Raw genomic sequence first — 17,777 nt, forward strand, 5'->3', positions numbered from 1 at the left:
CGTCTTCGGTTAATAGACTCTACATAATACAGCCGAACAAATTATCATCTCATCCTTTCTTGAAATAGTTCCCAGAAGGAGAATTTGAATCTTTCTTTTTTAGATGTTTTGCACTGTTCAGCTAATTCTTTGAGCCAGGGGACATGTATAAATAACTGGGAGTTTAGACATCAGTAGCAAACTGGAAGATCATATGTGGCCTCCATTCATCTGTACCAAATAAGCCACATGTTCTCTCCACATACCTCTACCTAGGTTCAGCATTATATAAGCACCATTTACACATATATTAAAATCAAGCTAGACATGCTCCTTCATGGACTTTCGAGAATGATAACTAAAGCTGCAATTACAACCACTTACCTTGAAGTGAACTCAGTTAAATTATAGTAGGTTTCTATTAGAAACATGCATAGAAGTGTGTTAAACACCTAAAGTCTGAAAGTGAGTTTAGGAGATTTGTTGGTCTCATTTCACTCAGAATTAGTTATTGTACATAATGCTAAAGCTGGGAAGAAGTATCAATGTTGATCTTAGAAGGCAGTTTTGCTACACCAAAGAGGTGGGGGTAGTGTTGCCGGAACAGGATCATCCCAGACCCTGAGGTTTCCACGCCAAAAACTGAGTGCTCAGGACAACTTCTGGTGATGTCATTAAATGTTACACATTAAATAGTAACCACAAATATTCACCGTTAAAGGCACACACAAGCACGTACAAACACACAAACATACACACACACACACACACACACACACACACTCATTCATTAATTCCTGCTTGGAAATTAAGACAAAATCATAGTGAATGGAGTTATTCCAGATCAAGGTAAAATGAGGTGTTATTTCTTCTCAGTTAATTAAGAAGACAGGATAAGGAACATTTATTCTAGCCTACTTGCTTCTGGAAAAAAGATGGAAGCAGAAGACTTATCTACAGCATACATTACATGTGATGTGTTTTTCCAGACCTTATGCTGCTTTTGAAACTTGTGGTAGGCTGGTCATACCATTGGGAATTTTTTCTAGGGTCAGCAGTACTGGCTTGTCTAAACTTAATAGTGTTGCTAAAAGATAGGAATCAATATTCTAAAGGGGTTGGCAACTTGAGAAGGCTGGGGGACACATTAGTCTCTGAGAAGACCTTGGGAGCCTTACCCCTGCTTTACCCCACAAAATTCAAAAAAAAAAATTCTGCCCCCGAATGCCCTCCAGGGGGATATGGGGAACAGTTTTCACCATGTTAATAAGCCTTACTGGGCCATTTCAGGAAATAACAAGTACAACCTGTGGCATGCAAACAACTCACAAGTCTTTTTCTGTCCCACACATTCCTATATTCCCCAAATGAAAATGAGGACGGCTCCCCAAAAGAGGCTTCAAAAAGGGATAGATTGACTTAAATAACCTCACGACCATTAAAAAAAAACAATAAAATTAAATAAATATTTTTTTTATTTCTATCTCGCTTTTTGCCAGGCAATCAAAGCGGCGTACAACAGGTTAAAATACATCCATATATACATAATGCCCCTTAAAACAAGATTAAACAATGTAAGTCTTATTTGTGGCTGAGCATTTTATTCCGGGAAGGCTTGCCGGAAGAGATCTGTCTTAATGGCCTTTTTAAAGCTCTCTAGATTGGTGATTTGACGGATCTCGTCTGGCAGGCCATTCCATAAGTTGAGAGCAGCTGCAGAGAATGTCCTCTGGGAGGTCGCCGTCAACCTGGTCTTTAAGGGCTGTAATAAATTCCTCCCAGAGGACCTGAGTGTACGGGGCAGATTATATGGAAGCAGGCGATCCCTTAGATAGGTTGGGCCCAAGCCATGTAGGGCTTTAAAGGTGATAACCAACACCTTGTACTGTGCCCAAAAAAACCCCCCCCCCCCCCCCAAAAAAAAAACCACAGAAATCTTACATGGGAATCAAATCTGGCAGATCTTAGCCTGTTAGCACACAGGAACAAAAATTCATTTTGTCTACTTCTGGTCAAAGACTGGGAATATCTATTGTGGTCTATAAACATAAATGAATAAATTAACGAATGACTACAATATCTGTTTGAAAATTCTAAATAGCAGCAAAACTCACTTAGGCCCAAGACAAACGGGCCGAAAGGGGCGTGGCGCTGGTGACCCTAGTGTTCCAGACCGCGCAGCAACCACACGGTCCAGACCCCTAGTATGTAATGGTGGCGGCCTGATGGCGGCGTCCCATCCAAATGGGTGCTGCTCGTTGCTGAGCATCTGTTACATCACAGGTGCACCATTGGCACACCCATGACATGCTCCGTGCACTATAAAAAGAACCCATTTTTCCGGGTTCTTTTTTTCTCCGGAGGCACAGCATCCCTCCAGAGGGAAACAGGCTGCCGCCAGCCCACCTTTTTGGGGTGGTCTGTCCCGGGCCTAAGTGATGTTGGGTCATTCATTGTCCTACTACAAACTACCTCATAAAAATTTTATGAGTATAAAATGGAAATCAGAATAGAACGCGGGGTAAACCAACTGTGCTTTTTGAACCTCTTTGGAGAGTAGATGATAATAAATACTTACAACATTAAATAGCAAATATTTCATCCAGGAGAGAAGTGACCAGTGGGGTCCCACAGGGTTCTGTCCTGGGCCCAGTGCTATTCAACATCTTTTATCAATGACTTGGATGACAGAATTGGGGGCATACATATCAAATTTGCAGATGACACCAAATTAGGAGTAGCAGCAAATATCCCAGAGGACAGGATCAAAATTCAAAATGACCTGAATAGACTAGAAAGCTGGGCCAAAGCTAACAAAATGAACTTGAACGAGGAGAAATGAAAGGTACTGCACTTAGGGCGGAAAAATGAAATGCACAGCTATAGAATGGGGGACACCTGGCTCAAGGAGACTACATGTGACAGGGATCTAGGAGTCCAAGTAGACCACAAGTTGAACATGAGTCAACAGTGCGATGTGGTAGCTAAAAAGGCTAATGCAATTTTAGGCTGCATCAATAAAAGTATAGTGTCTAGATCAAGAGAAGTAATAGTGTCCCTCTATTCTGCTTTGGTCAGGCCCCACCTGGAATATTGTGTCCAGTTCTGGGCACCACAATTCAAAAAGGACATTGAGAAACTAGAGTGTGTCTAAAGGAGGGCAACTAAAATGGTGAAGGGCCTGGAAACCATGTCCTATGAGGAAAGACTCAGGGAGCTGGGGATGTTTAGCCTGGAGAAGAGAAGGTTAAAAAGTGATATGATAGCCCTGTTTAAATATTTGAAGGGATGTCATATTGAGGAGGGAGCCATCTTGTTTTCTGTTGCTACAGAGACTAGGACCCAGATCAATGGATGCAAGCTCCAGAAAAAGAGATTCCACCTGAACATTAGGAGGAACTTCCTGACAGTAAGGGCTGTTCGACGGTGAAACAAACTCCCTCAGAGTGTAGTGGAGTCTCCTTCCTTAGAGGTCTTTTAACAGAGGCTGAATGGCCATCTGTTGGGGATGCTTTGATTGTGATTTCCTGCATGGCAGGAAGTTGGACTGGATGACCCTTGTGGTCTCTTCCAATTCTATGATTCTATAATATGTAACAAATATCATTGATCAATCCCAAGTGCATTTTACATTGTTATGGAAGTTGTAGCTGGATATTTTAGCAACAGGCTTATAATTATTTTTTTAAAAAGATTAGAAAACAATAAATTTATTTTTATATTTATTTTTGTCTGTTGTACAAAAATGTCTCAGATTCAAAGATTATAAGTTTATTTCCTATGAATTTAAAATATTCCGGCACTATGTGCATCTCCATAATACAACTTTGTGTTTTGGAGAATACACACTATTTCAGAATTCTCAAGAGAGAAATAAAATCATTGAAATACTCAATTTGGCTTGCAAAAATATTAATGCACAAATTCTGCTATGGTTGCTGTCTCTCTGAAATCAAAATTAAAAATATCTACGAATATATTTTATTTTACTTTACATATTTATATGCATCAAACAATCATAATAAAAGACATCTCCACTGTAAATGTAAATGTGAATATCTAACATCAGTTTGATTATCATGACATCTACCAAAGAATTCTGGCAATTTTGATTTGAAGAGAGTGTAGAGACTTTTCTGCTAAAAATTCTCAGCCCATTCACAGAACTATATCCCTACATGGTTCCCAATCTTTGGTCCTCCAGGTATTTTGGACTTCAATGCCCAGAAGCCCCAACCAGTTTGGCTAGCAGACAGGAATTATGGGAAATGAAGTCCAAAACATCTGGAGGACCAAAGTTTGGAGATCACTACCCTAGAGCTTCATGGGGTAAAGATGTTTTCATTAAACCAAGTCAAGGCATCAGACTTATGCATACTTATCTACAAATAAATTCCATAGAACGTATATTTGAGTAATGCTTGAATAAGCTTGTCACCTAGTGCAGGGATGGAGGGTTTATGGGGTGGGACCAAAAGGGCACTCTCCCCACCTTGTTGCTGCAGCAGCTAAATATAAAAATGTGATTGGCCCTCTCAGCCGCCCTTTGTCTTCCAAATCCTGTGGGACCATTGATATGCAGGACCAAGAAGGCAACCACCTCCCCCCTACCACCTTCTGATTACCATGTAGCTATGGCTATGCAGGACCCAGAAAGTGTGGTCCACACCATACACACCTCTACTGATGCCACTGCATTGAATAGAGAGTTAGAAGACAGACATACTACTCTTAGTGCTTATTAACATTTTCTGTGCCTTCTGGAAATAGATTTCTACCAAGGTAGATTAGATCCAGATGACCCAAAGATATGGAAGGTCTCTTTGCCTGGAATTCAGGGTCATAAGAAAAAAGCTTCTATTAAGAGAGTTCTTATGGAAATAAAAGTATGCATTCCATATGTATACTATTGATGGGTGTGTTTCACTCCATATCCCTCCCCAACTAAATATCTACAAGTACAGGGGAAACTATATATAAAGTTGTGAAGTGATTGCAGATTTTTCATATCAGAGTGTCTCTTTTATATATGCAGAATGTAACTGTCTACTGAAATGGTTTTAATGTGATGCAGTAATCCAGTCTTTAATTTGTCAGGATTCTTCAGGCACAGTTTTCCAGTCAGGCTTTAATTATACATTTCTATATTTTTAAAGTTTCATTGCTCTAACTATTTTCATTGCAAGAAGTGTAGTATGTAAATGTGTGTCACTTTACTGTTTCTCTCCTGAAAAGTTGCCATCATGGCCAGAAATGTAAGATTTCCATGGCTATGTGTTGGTACAATGAATTGAGGATTGTGGAATGCTCTTATTTTTAGAAACTGTTCTGAACTCTTTGTAATCTAAGCCTCAAACAAATCAGGCTACTTTCATCCCTCATTCCCATCAAGACTCCTTTTCCTGCCCTCTTTTATTGCTTCCTTGCTAATCTGGCTGTCTAACTCCAATCTCTGTGTCTCTGCAACAGAATACAGAACACCCATTGAGTGTCTATCTGCTTTAGATTCCTGTCCCAGGTCATCAATGAAGAAACTTCCCTCAACATCAGTTTGAATCAGCTTCTAGGTGGAACATGTGTGAGCCATATGTGTCAGAGTTCCCCCCCCCCCCTTAAATAAATAATAAAAAGCCAAAAAATACTGTTTTTTTCAGTTATGTTCAGGCTTCAGTAAGTGATGGATTATTATTATTATTATTATTATTATTATTATTATTATTATTATTATTATTATTATTTTGCAGTGTGTGAATGTTGGGTAATGCACTTCCTCATTATCTGTAATTATAAGAAATAGTTATATCTGTAGCCCAGACTTTTGAAAAATATGTGGGTTAACAGGGACCAGACGGTTACCAGAAAAGAGATTTACTCTATCAGCTAGTTGGAATGGATGGCCCTTATGGTTTTTTCTGATTCTATGATAACATAAAGAAAACAAAAATAATGACCATGGAATACCAACATAAATTCCAATTAAATAATGAGGCAATTGAAATAGTCAAAAATTTCTTGTACCTGGGATGAAACATTGCCCAGAATGGAGACTGCACTCAAGACATAAGAAGAAGACTAGGAATGGGAGTGACAGCCATGAAAGAATCATAGCTAGAAAAGATCCTAAAGAGTAAAGATATACAACTGACACCAAAGTTACAATCATTCAAGTCATAGTATTCTCAATCACTATGGAGATTATCACAATGTGATTTTATTGAGAGGAAAGCGGCATCAGTGATGCTGATCGCATGAATCTGCCCCATCCCAGATGCATTCTTTTTGGCCTGTTACAGACTGCCAAAATAAAGCTGCTTCGGGTCTCTTTGGAGGTATGCTATTTAAATGACGCATGGGTCCTAAGAGTCCGGAGGTCGCACCAAAGCCACACTCCATTCCTAAGCACTGGAGGGCAGCTTTGGTGCAGCTTCTGGATTCTTAGGATGCATGCATCATTTAAACAGCATACCTCCAAAGAGACCCGAAGCAGCTTTATTTTGGCAGTCTGTAACAGGCCTTTGATTCCAGGGGAAACATGTGAATGAACTGCCAGTCATGCAATACTCTGGGTGTGATAAGCCATTCTCGGGCACTAGCGTGTTTGACAGTCACATTGTCTCTATGAGATCTGAAATCTCATAGTTTCAAAAAATCATTTTAAAAAGCTTAAATCAGGGCTCCAGAGCTCCGCAATTGTGACAAAAACCAGAAATAAACATACAAAAATACTAAAGGCATGTTGGGTAGGCTATAAATGAAGGAACACAGGGTTATGAGATGAGGCAGGAAGGGAGAGTGATGGGGCAGCAGCCCTGGTTACACAAATGAAGACATGAATGTTCAGACCATCTACATCCGTGATGGCAAACCTTTTAGGCACTGAGTGCCCAAACTAAAAGGCATTCCGGCACCAGATGTTACCTGGTTCTGGGGTGGGACGGGACTTTGGAGTAGGACTTCTCCCCCCCCCCCCCCCCCGGGCCTTCAGCTGCCTCTCTGGAGACAGCTGAAGGCCCAGGACAACTGGGAAGAGGAGGAACAGGCACCTGTTCCTCCTCTTCCCCACTTGACCTGAAAAATGGTTACACATGCCATCTCTGGCTTCATATGTCACCACGGATCTACATGGTCATTTGAAATATTAAGTCTACAGTTCTGTTTGCCTATTCATTTGGACCAACAGCTGTCAAAAACATAAGCGATCTTCATATATATAACATTAATCTACTGTTAATATAACAGTAATATAGTGAAGACAAAAATGGAAAATAAACTCAACATGTTTAAGGCTTGCTGCAATATTTATCAAGGCCATTGAACCTAGTGCTGCTTTTCAAACCCAACCTACATGCAAATACCAAGAATAGTAGACAACCGTATATGTTCTACTTATTGGTTTCATTCTCATGGAGGTGAGTTGTGCCTAATTAGGACAGGGCCATAAGTTGTTAGTTGAGCATATGGCTGTATTGTCAACCTATGGTCTGCCCTAATTAAGCACAACTCACCTCCATGAGAGTGAAGCCAGTTAGTACTGACACTACTGCTTAGACTATCGAAAGGTTCCTGTGTTCCATGTAAAGATGATTGAGAAATCAAAATACAGTTATAATTATTTCTTTTGATATTAGCTTGTCATCAGAACATTTAGTTTGCCCTCAGAACATTTCCTGCATGCTCCAATTGAAAAGCAGTGATAGAGCCACGTCTATGGAGTTTTCACTGACCATACTGGAGGCTACTGCTGGAGATGCTCCTCAAACCAGAGCCCTTCCCAGACACAAGAAGGCCACTTTCACCTCTTCTAACCTGTTGCAGCCTAAAATCTAGGTCTCAGGAGTGCTGTGCTAGTTACTGGTGTATTTTTACTTCCAAAGAAAGGAAAAAGTGCTTATATTTCTGCCTCGGGTGTTTTTGATACTATGTACCTTGCCTTCAGGGAGTGGATGTAATTTGTTGTTCCACCTCAGGCAACAGCACTATTGTATTGCTTTCATTAAACTTTAAATACAAATAAGCATAAGAGTTCCATAAGTTGCTGTCTCACATAATTTGTCATTGCAATAATGCATGAAAATGCAGACATAAAACTCCATGTCCTCATCCATAACAAAGGTCTATTGTGATCAGTTGTTAATGATAACCACTTCACTGCTTCACTGCTTTTGTTGTTTCCTACTTGTAACCCACCCACTTAATCGTGTACAGGATTGTTCCTATTTTCACCTGTGAAATGTAGGACAGCACTCCATAGTAATTTATATGTGTTTTCTTCCCAATATGTGATCAGAAAATGGACCTCGCCTTCTTGTGGAAGCAGAACAAAATAAAGTCTTTTCACATCGAGGTGGCAATGTTACACTGCCATGTAAATTTTACCGTGAACATGCATCATCTGACTCAGGCATCCACAAAATTCGGGTCAAGTGGACCAAACTCACCTCAGATTACCTCAAGGAAGTGGACGTCTATGTTGAAATGGGATACCACAAAAAGAGCTATGGAAATTACCAAGGAAGGGTATCCTTAAAGAAAAGCACTGAAAATGATGTTTCTCTTGTAATCACAAATATAATGCTGGAAGATTATGGGAAATATAAATGTGAAGTTATTGAAGGCCTAGAAGATGACACAGCCGTTGTATCTCTAAATTTAGAAGGTAAGCAGTCTTGCCTTGAAAGAAAATACTTAATAGAATGATTGCTACATGAGCAGTGGAAGAATGGTTTAATATGACATGAAAATTTTGAGGCTGTCGTTGCACAGAAAGATAGCTCTATTTTTAAAAAGGAAATTTGTCATTTTTAATCTTGAGAATCTTATTTAAGTCCATTCAGATCTCATTCCTCTCTTGAATTTCAAAAGATGTTTTGCCCCCTTCATTAACAGATAAGCATTTATTGTTGTAAGAGCTTTGATAAGGAATTGATGACTTTATCAGGGACATCTGAAGTAGGCCATTGCTTACAAATACTCATGCCAGAACAATCTAGGCCACTTCACATGTGCTACAGTATACTTGTCCCTCCATATTCGCTAGGGTTAGGGGGACAAGACCCCCGTGAATATGGAAAAAATGCAAATAACAAACACACCATGTTTTTACCTGAGAGGACACCTCTCTAGGAATCTCTAGTTCCTCCAGGGCAACTCTGTGGCCAACGTCTGACAGACACTGACCATAGAACTGCACTAGTGGAGCTACAAAGGCCTAATAGTAGAATATTCTCTCTAGGAATCTCTAGGTCTTTCAGTGCGACTTTTAGTTAAAGTTGACCATAGAGTTGCACTGGAGGACCTAGATATTCCTAGAGAGAACACATAAATCAAATCCGTGAATAACCAAATCTGAAAATATCAAAGCTGCAAATATGGAGGGATGAGTGTATTCTCATCCACTACTATTTAAAGACCTAATATATCTACCATTGTAAGAATGGAATTCTCAATATGATTCAAATGCAAGCCCCAACGAGTTTGATGAGATATATTCCTAGGTAACTAAGTACAGAATTGGAGTCTCTGAATTAGCTGCCTAAATCATATTATTTCACTAAAGCTGAAGTGAACTTGAAGTGACTTGTTCCATCTAGCCATGATATCACTGCCTAATGTCTTTTAAGGAACAGAAACTACAAAAGGAGGGGGAAGCTATTCGTAAGTGCATGTGTGTGACACATTTCATTTTCAATTCTGTAAGTATAGCATAAGCTAACTATAAATCAATAGTGCAGCAATATTTTATTTGACTCTGAATAAGATGAAGATTTGATCTTGCTATTTTTGTATTTTATAAAACGAAGTGTATTTTTTAATGAAATGGAAAAATATATGAAACGTCAGCTATGCACAGATGTCCAAGTAACTTTAATCTTCAAACATAAAACCAGGATGAAATAAACTGAACAGAAACAAAAACATAAGAACTTGCCATGTACCAAATCATACTATTAGATAATGTGAATCAATAATCTGTACATCAGAGAAAGCCCAATTCACAACCCCAAGTGAGTCTGCTGGGTGCCCTGTTTGGCCCGTGGACATTCTCTGATTGCACTCTTATGCCATCTGGTCTTGAGCAGGGTCATCAGAGGGAGCTAACACACCATTCTTAATCGCCATCTCTGGTTGTACCCAAATGTAATCTGAGCTGTGGTAGAGGGGAGTTTACATGACACCCCAAACCAGTTTCCCACCTATAGTTAGTGTAGATTCTATGTGGACCATAATCCAGTATTCCACATGGGATTTCAGATAGGAGTCTTGCCAGCCTTGCATTTAGGTGACAGGAATTGACCCTGAGATTTTTCAGATGCTAGGCTTGTCCTCAATAAAAACACCAGAAGAACAGTCTACCTTACAAGGAATATGTAGTGCAAGAACAATTTGTGCTATTGTTCCTGATTCTGAATTTTTTTTAAAAAAATACCAATAGATGTGGAATAGTGGGAACTAAAGGGTTAAGGTGCTGTGCTTGAATAACAGTTTTCCTAGGCTGTGTCCACTCTACAGAAATTATCCAGTTTTACACCACTTTAACTTCCATTACTCAATGCTATGGAATTCTGGGAACTGTATGGCAAGACATTTATCCTTCTCTGTCAGAGGATTCTAGTGCAACAACAAATGGCAGTTCCCAGAATTCCATAACATTGAACCGTGGCAGTTAAAAATAGTGTCAAACTAGATTATTTTTGCAGTGCAGATGCAGCCCCAGAGTAGCAACAATACTGCTGTGATGGGTCACGACCCACCTGTTGGGTGGGACTGTGATTGAATAAAATTGAGGCTATGATTAGAAGTGTGTGGCTGCAAAGTAGAAGGAATGTGGTTCCTTCATGCTGGCACGGAAACAGTCTTTTTGATTCTATAAATGGTTTCCTTGAGCTGCTTGCACCAGACATGTTATTAATTATTAAAAGAACTGGAAAAAGAACTCGGTAAGAAGAGCCATGCTAGATCAGTATGAAGGCCTTTCTGGTCTAGTATCCTGTTTCCCACAGTGGTGAGTTAAAAACATATGGGAAGCCTAGAGAAAAGCAGGCTAATAGTGTTCTACTGTTATTATCCAGTAACAGGTCTTCAAAGGCCTGCCATCTCTGACTCTGGAAATGGCCTATAGACATGATGATTTTTGTTTGAGAAAATGCCAAACTACTACAGAAAGAGAGCAGAATGAACTTGTGTATGAAATAATGTAAGTGTTACAGAAAGAGAAAGAGATCTTTAGTCCTTCCCTACTAGCAGTCATTATTAGGTATATCTTCCATCAATCTATCTAAATCTCTTTTAAAGGTGTTTGAATTGGTGACCATATCAATGAATTTATAGCAGTGAATTCCATAGCTGAGACCATATTGTGGAAACCCATGGTCAAAGCTGAGTTGGTCAATTTAGTGCATAAAGCTTGGCTTCCCCATTAGATCATCTGCCATATGGCAACCATGGCGGTGCTAAGAATTACAGATTTTACTTTTTGCTTACAAGACCCAATTGACTACAAAATATTGGCGGGGTACAAACCGCGCTTTGCGGCGCTCCCCTGCCGCCGCCATTTGCTCGTGCGGGAGCCGCAGCAGCCAAACCGCGCGACTCCCGCACGGAGCAAAAAAGAAGCTCCATTTCGAGCTTCTTTCTGCGGCGCATTATGAGTGTCGGAGGCGCCTGGCGCAGACTCGCGACGTCATAGGCGCCGCAACACGTCTGGACGCTGTGCGTCCAGTACGTAAGATGGCGGCGCCCATGTAGAGGGGCGCCGCCATCTTGTACGTATAGGTCGTACTAGGGTTGGGGGTGCGGAAGCACCGCCCTTCCTAACCCTAGTACGTATCCTATACGTACTAAATGGCGGTGTGTATCCCGCCATAGTTCACTTTAATGGTTTATGCCCCCCTGCTTAATCCTATTTTTGTGTTCTGCATATAAGGCTCACTACTTTTTTTTACTTTGTTTATACTTGGGAAAAGAGACAAATTTGTAATATTTGAGATAAAATGCCCACCTCCCGCAAAAAAAACTGGAGGAAAATTTGGGCTACCCTAGCATATGAATCAACTTTTACTCTAATAATTAAAACAAATCCAGAGGTAGCATTTAAGCAATAAAAATTACAGAAATGTATAATGTAATCTCATAAAATGTTGGACACATGTTGGAGTGTATGATTCTTGAAACATTGCGGCCTTTTACCCTAAAGTTATGGATTTTTGGATAAAGTTTCAAACTGTTTAGAACAAATTCTAAACATATGATAGAGCAAATGTCATTGTCTCATAATCTTTATTAAAATGGACAGTTTTTGAATGGGAAAAATGAAAGTGCCACATAAAGTCTAATGTCAATTCTCATTTGAGCTGCTAAGGCCAAATAGCAAGATCCTGAGAAAATGCCAAAGAATTAACTCTGCAGCTCTGGCTGGATTGCTCTAGGCTTCTTCCAGTTGAAAAATTGGCAATAATTTTGCACAGATATGAATCCATTTAAATCTTCGATTTGATACTTAACATGAATCAAGGATCACTATTATCTCATAGGTATTTTGGCACTTTAAAAAGAAATCGTAAGAGTATTAAGTAGGTTACAGAAAAGAGACATTGCTATATAATTTACTGTTAATGTTGTAAAATATTTTTAATTTCATATAAAATGAAAAATATGGTCATTAAAAAAAAATCTAAGTATAGCCAGGGTAGTACAGAAAGAAAGAAAAAAACACACCAGTTAGGTCATGCTTCCCCAAATCTTTTCACTGTGTGTTCATCATGCTTATGAAGATTTTTTACAAAATGCAAAACTATCCCTTCGAAAATTGCCTCCATTTCTTTGAGGAACATTCAAACGTATGTGATACAGGCTTTCATTTGGTAGATGGAGTAAATATAAACCAGGAACAAAGGTGTGAATAAATATTCAGTTTCTCTAGATACTGGGACTGAAAAAAAATGTTTTTTGTCAGATTGACAAAACCATTTATTTTCAGAAATGGCTCTAAATTGGACACAATAACTGATCATTCCTAAGTGAGCTCACTTTTCAGAACGATGTGTGTGTTGCTAAGCCAAACCATATATTAATCTTTGTTTGTTTTGTTTGTTTATAGTATTTCTGTATCACTTCCCAGCCCATAAGGGCTCCTCAGAGAATGATCAAATAAAAGCTAATTAAAATAATCCAAAGCAGTCTACAATCCTAGAATCCAGTTTTCAAACAGTTAAAACAGCAATTTCAGATACTGAATACCATGTGGAACAGCACCGTTTTGTCAGCCTGCTGGAAGCTTAAAACACAACAGTGCCTCCTCCTTGAGTAAGGAGTTCCACAGTTGAGGCATTGCTACAGAGAAAACTCTGTTACATTTACTCACCAATCTAACTTCATATTGTGTTGTAACACACAACAGTGCCTCCTCCTCAGCTTTCTGACAGGTTCATATGGGAAGGCTTTATAGGTCGACACCAGTACCTCGAATTGAGCTCTGAAGCAAATTGGAAGCCAGCAGACTTCTTACAGGACACGTGTATATGTTCTCCTATACACACACCTAACACCAATCTGGCTGCTGCAGTTTGCACTAGCTGCAGCATTAAAATACTTTTCAAGGGCATCCCCACATAGAAAAGTTGTAGTGTGGTGTAGTGGTTTGACTCTAGAGACTAGGGTTCAAATTTCGGCTCAGCCATGGAAACCCACTGGGTGACTTTGAGCAAGTCACACAGGCCTGTTACAGACTGCCAAAATAAAGCTGCTTCGGGTCTCTTTGGAGGTATGCTGTTTAAATGATGCATGCATCCTAAGAATCCGGAGCTGCACCAAAGCTGCACTCCGTGCTTAGGAATGGAGTGTGGCTTTGGTGCGACCTCCAGACTCTTAGGACCCATGCATCATTTAAATAGCATACTTCCAAAGAGACCCGAAGCAGCTTTATTTTGGCAGTCTGTAACAGGCCACAGTTTCAGCCTCAGAGGATGGCAATGGCAAACCTCCTCTGAAGAAACATGCCAAGAACACCACATAATAGGTTCACCTTAGCATCAAGAAATTACTTGAAGGCACACAACAACAAATGCCTTTGAGACTTGGCATAATATCAGAGAATGAGAAAGGGCTATAGCTGAGTAGAGCAAAGCATACACTTTGAATTCAGTGCCCCAGGTTCAAACAGTAGCATTTCTTGGTAAGATAAGAAAATTTGGAGAGCTATAGTTGGTGTATTTTGAGTGTCAAATGACACGTTAATATAAATATCCACTACAACATTTTTCCTACAGCCATGAAGTCTTTAAAAGCTCAGGGTCTTAGAAAACAGGTTTGAAACAGAAGCTCACATTTACTTACTGATGGATAACTGATTACAAAAAACAGCATTTGCAGTGGAGCAAACTCTTCTCTCAAGCAATGTTTATCTCTTAAAGGAGGTATGCTTCTAGTTATGTGCTAAGTGCATAGTTTGTTTTGGGCCTGAGACAAGTCATCCATAGAGATATAATTATTCATGTACATTTTAAATTCATGTATGCAAATGAAAATTTTCAAAAGTTTTCTCTCCCTCATAAGTGAGATTGCAGTAGTGTTTGTGAATTTTCCAATATATTTTTGCATTTCAGGACATTTTTTGTACAAAATGTAACAGTTTTTTGCCAAAACATTTTATGCAGAATATCTTTCCACAAAATACATGTTTTTGCACACACACACACACACACATACACACACACATACAAAAAGAATGAAAAAAAAGCAGTGGTCTTTTTGCTTTTTCTGGGAGACAAAAATACACTGCAGTTAATCATTTTTTGCTACAGGATTTATTATCCATTCACATCAAGGATTACACTTTTCCAATATTTATTCCATTTCTAATCACCCAATGGTTTGACTTAATGTAAGACAGCTTCCTGTGCTCCTAACCTCATTTCCTGGCTATAGGTTAAGGATAATCTACATCAGGAAACAGTGATACATTCTGAAGAAATGTGTTAATTTTCTTTGTCAAAATTAAGGTGACATCAGTTGGAAAATACTTGTCAGGGCAAATATCTGTGCCAGGTTAAGATGGTTCCACTATGGTAGAGTGTATAGCAAGTTCTTCTGTATCCCATGTTGACTCTGGCTGTCATGAGTCTGATTTTTTTATTTAGATTAGTACTGAAGGAAGCCAATTTCTTTACTCTGGCTGAAACTTTTTTCCACACGGACCTATGGTACAGGAAATTTAAGTCCCACTGTAAATACAGTGTGGTTGCTCTTATACTTAATAATTGACTACAGTGTTAACATCACACTCAAGTGCTCTTTACAAAAATCACAATTAGAATCTGAAACTTGGGCCCAGTACAGACGGGCCTCGTGGCACGTCTTGATGACATGCTAGGGTTGCCTCGGGGCGTCACTTACAGACACCCCGCAACCTTAGCATGTATTCCGTAAGTCAAAATGGTGGCACCCTGTACAGATGGGTGTTGCCATTTTGACGTGATGGACGCTTAGCTATAATGACATCATGAGTGCGCCATTGGCGCACTGCAGCACCAGTATCGCACCACAAAAAGAACCCGCTTTTTGCATGTTCTTTTTGCTCTGTGAGGAAGCTGCGCGCTTTGTCCACTGCAGCTTCCTCGTGGAGCAAAACAAGGCGCTGACAGACTGCCCTTTTGGGTGGTCTGTACCAGGCCTTGATTATTGTAAAAGTAAAATTGGTCATTGGAAAACTGTGTTGTCCAAACCATATGGATTCCACCAAATCGCATGCTCCTGCAAGACAGAAATTAATACGGAAAAATGTTTTCAGACCTATTTGGGGAAAGATGTTCACCTAATTATTCAACATGAGTAACAAAAACTCATCTTTGTCTTTAAGCAATCTTCTGCCAGTATGCTGAGAAGCATAAATAGATGTCAGAGCATGCAGCTGGCAACTTCAGTCTCCAAAGGAATAAAGATAGAATTACATGAAATAACCCATTGTGTTAGCCGGATTTTCCAAAGCTGAACATCAGCATCCCTCAATGTTCAAATCTTGGCATGGCTTTGGATAGGGCACATGAATATGTATGAGCTAAGTCTTTGGCTTTGTAGGCCTGTATTCATTCTGCATTGAAAACCAGATGTTTGATGTTGCTCTCCAGTTGTAATTAGCATTACTTAACTGTCAGCAATCATTTGTGTGGAAAAGCAATACAGAATAGCTTATCTTTAACTGGTCATCGACGAATAGCAGCTCTTGGCCAAAATAATGAGTGACCAGATATTTATTTATTTATTTATATCCTTCCTTTCTTCCAGAATGGGATCCAAGGTAGCAATGTAACCTTTTACAAACAGAAAACTGCTTTTAGTGCAAAAGTTAAAACAACTAAATCAAACTCTTGTTTTAAAAACACAAGTAAAACAATAAAAATTATGCAAGTTAAAAGTATTTTTAAAAGACATATTTATTTTTGTTAACTGCTCTTGTGTCGATCCCAACTGATGGCGACCCTGTGGATAAGACAGGGATAAGATTCCCAGTCCTTCACTGTTCTGCTTAGTTCCTGTAAACTCATCCATCCTCTCTTTCTAGTTCCCTCCACCTTTCCTAATATTATTGTTTTTTCCAATGAGTTGTGCTTTCCATGATGTGTCCGACATATGATGACATCTTGGCACCTATGTTCCTTTTTTTCCTAGCACAACACTGCAAGAATGTTGCTTGTGTGGTAAAGACCTTTCTTGCTTCAGAAATCTGCACATTTTCAAGGATCGCTCCTTAGTTTTTTGTGGGTTTTTCGGGCTATGTGGCCATGTTCCAGAAAAGTTTCTTCCTGATGTTTCACCAGCATCTGTGGCTGACATCTTCAGAGAATGCTCTGCCTGGAAAAAGTTGGGTGTATATATACTGTGTGAGCCTGGGAATGCAGGAGTGATTTGCATGTGTATGTTCTGTGCTGATGGCCAGCCTTAGGATGGATGCCAGCCATGAAAGCCTTCGACTTTACATTTAGATTGCTCCTTACCTTGGTGAAATAAAATACTGGACACACAAAGCTAAATGTAAAATGCAAAGGGCTAAAACATTAAAAGCATATACAAAACACTCTAATCAGATAAAAATTTTCATGCAAAAAGAATAACAATGCCTGTTGCACCCTAATTCACACACACACACACAAAAGATTCAATTAAAAAAAAAAAGGAATTAGGAGACATACCCCAAAGGTTGAGCATGCCTTTTAGTTTAGTCTAGTTTAGTTTAATTTAGCTTTTTTGGTTTTTGTTTATTTGTTTGTTTGTTTGTTTTTGGGGGGCAATATCTACTTATTCTATGTCTTTAAGCTCTGCAAGCTGTGGCATGAAGTAGATGCACCAAATAAAGCAGCTTCTGGCAGCTTCGCAGGTGTGGCATTCAGATGACCGCCCCATGGTGAGGCTGCACCAAGCCATGAAAAGCTGGCCTAAAAAGGGGCTGATTTAGATTGACTCCTGGCCAGCGTGGCTGGGGACTGCAAAAGTGGACCTCTTTGGGAGCAAGGCGGCCGGTTACAGTCATCCTGGCACAACCAGGGCTGAAGCGGCCTCTAGCGGCTCCTTCATGTCCATCTGCTTCACCCCTGTTTTGTTGTTCTAACTTTTGATGTCAATAATACTGGATATGTTTTAGGGAAGCACGTGTGATTCATAATAGTCTGTGGTGCATAACCAAATCGTAGTGTGAAGGCAGTCACTTTCTAGTATGTTTTTCCCCCTCTGTGAGTGCTAATTAACTACAATTCTCAAAATCCCTGGCCAGTATGGCTGATGGTCAGGAAATCTGGGGACAGATATTG

At 39.6% G+C, this 17,777-nt stretch overlaps 1 protein-coding gene across 4 annotated transcripts in view; it reads left to right on the forward strand.

Moving 5' to 3' along the window:
• Positions 1–17,777, forward strand: part of HAPLN1 (hyaluronan and proteoglycan link protein 1) — a 70,950-nt gene that overhangs the window by 42,050 nt on the left and 11,123 nt on the right. For all 4 annotated transcript variants that reach the window (XM_042449744.1, XM_042449743.1, XM_042449746.1 and 1 more), the window contains exon 3: positions 8,267–8,635. In XM_042449744.1, the coding sequence (XP_042305678.1) occupies positions 8,267–8,635 (369 nt within the window). The remainder of the gene's footprint in view (positions 1–8,266; positions 8,636–17,777) is intronic.

Source organism: Sceloporus undulatus, chromosome 2 (genome assembly GCF_019175285.1).
Source record: "Sceloporus undulatus isolate JIND9_A2432 ecotype Alabama chromosome 2, SceUnd_v1.1, whole genome shotgun sequence".
Lineage (NCBI taxonomy): Eukaryota > Metazoa > Chordata > Lepidosauria > Squamata > Phrynosomatidae > Sceloporus > Sceloporus undulatus.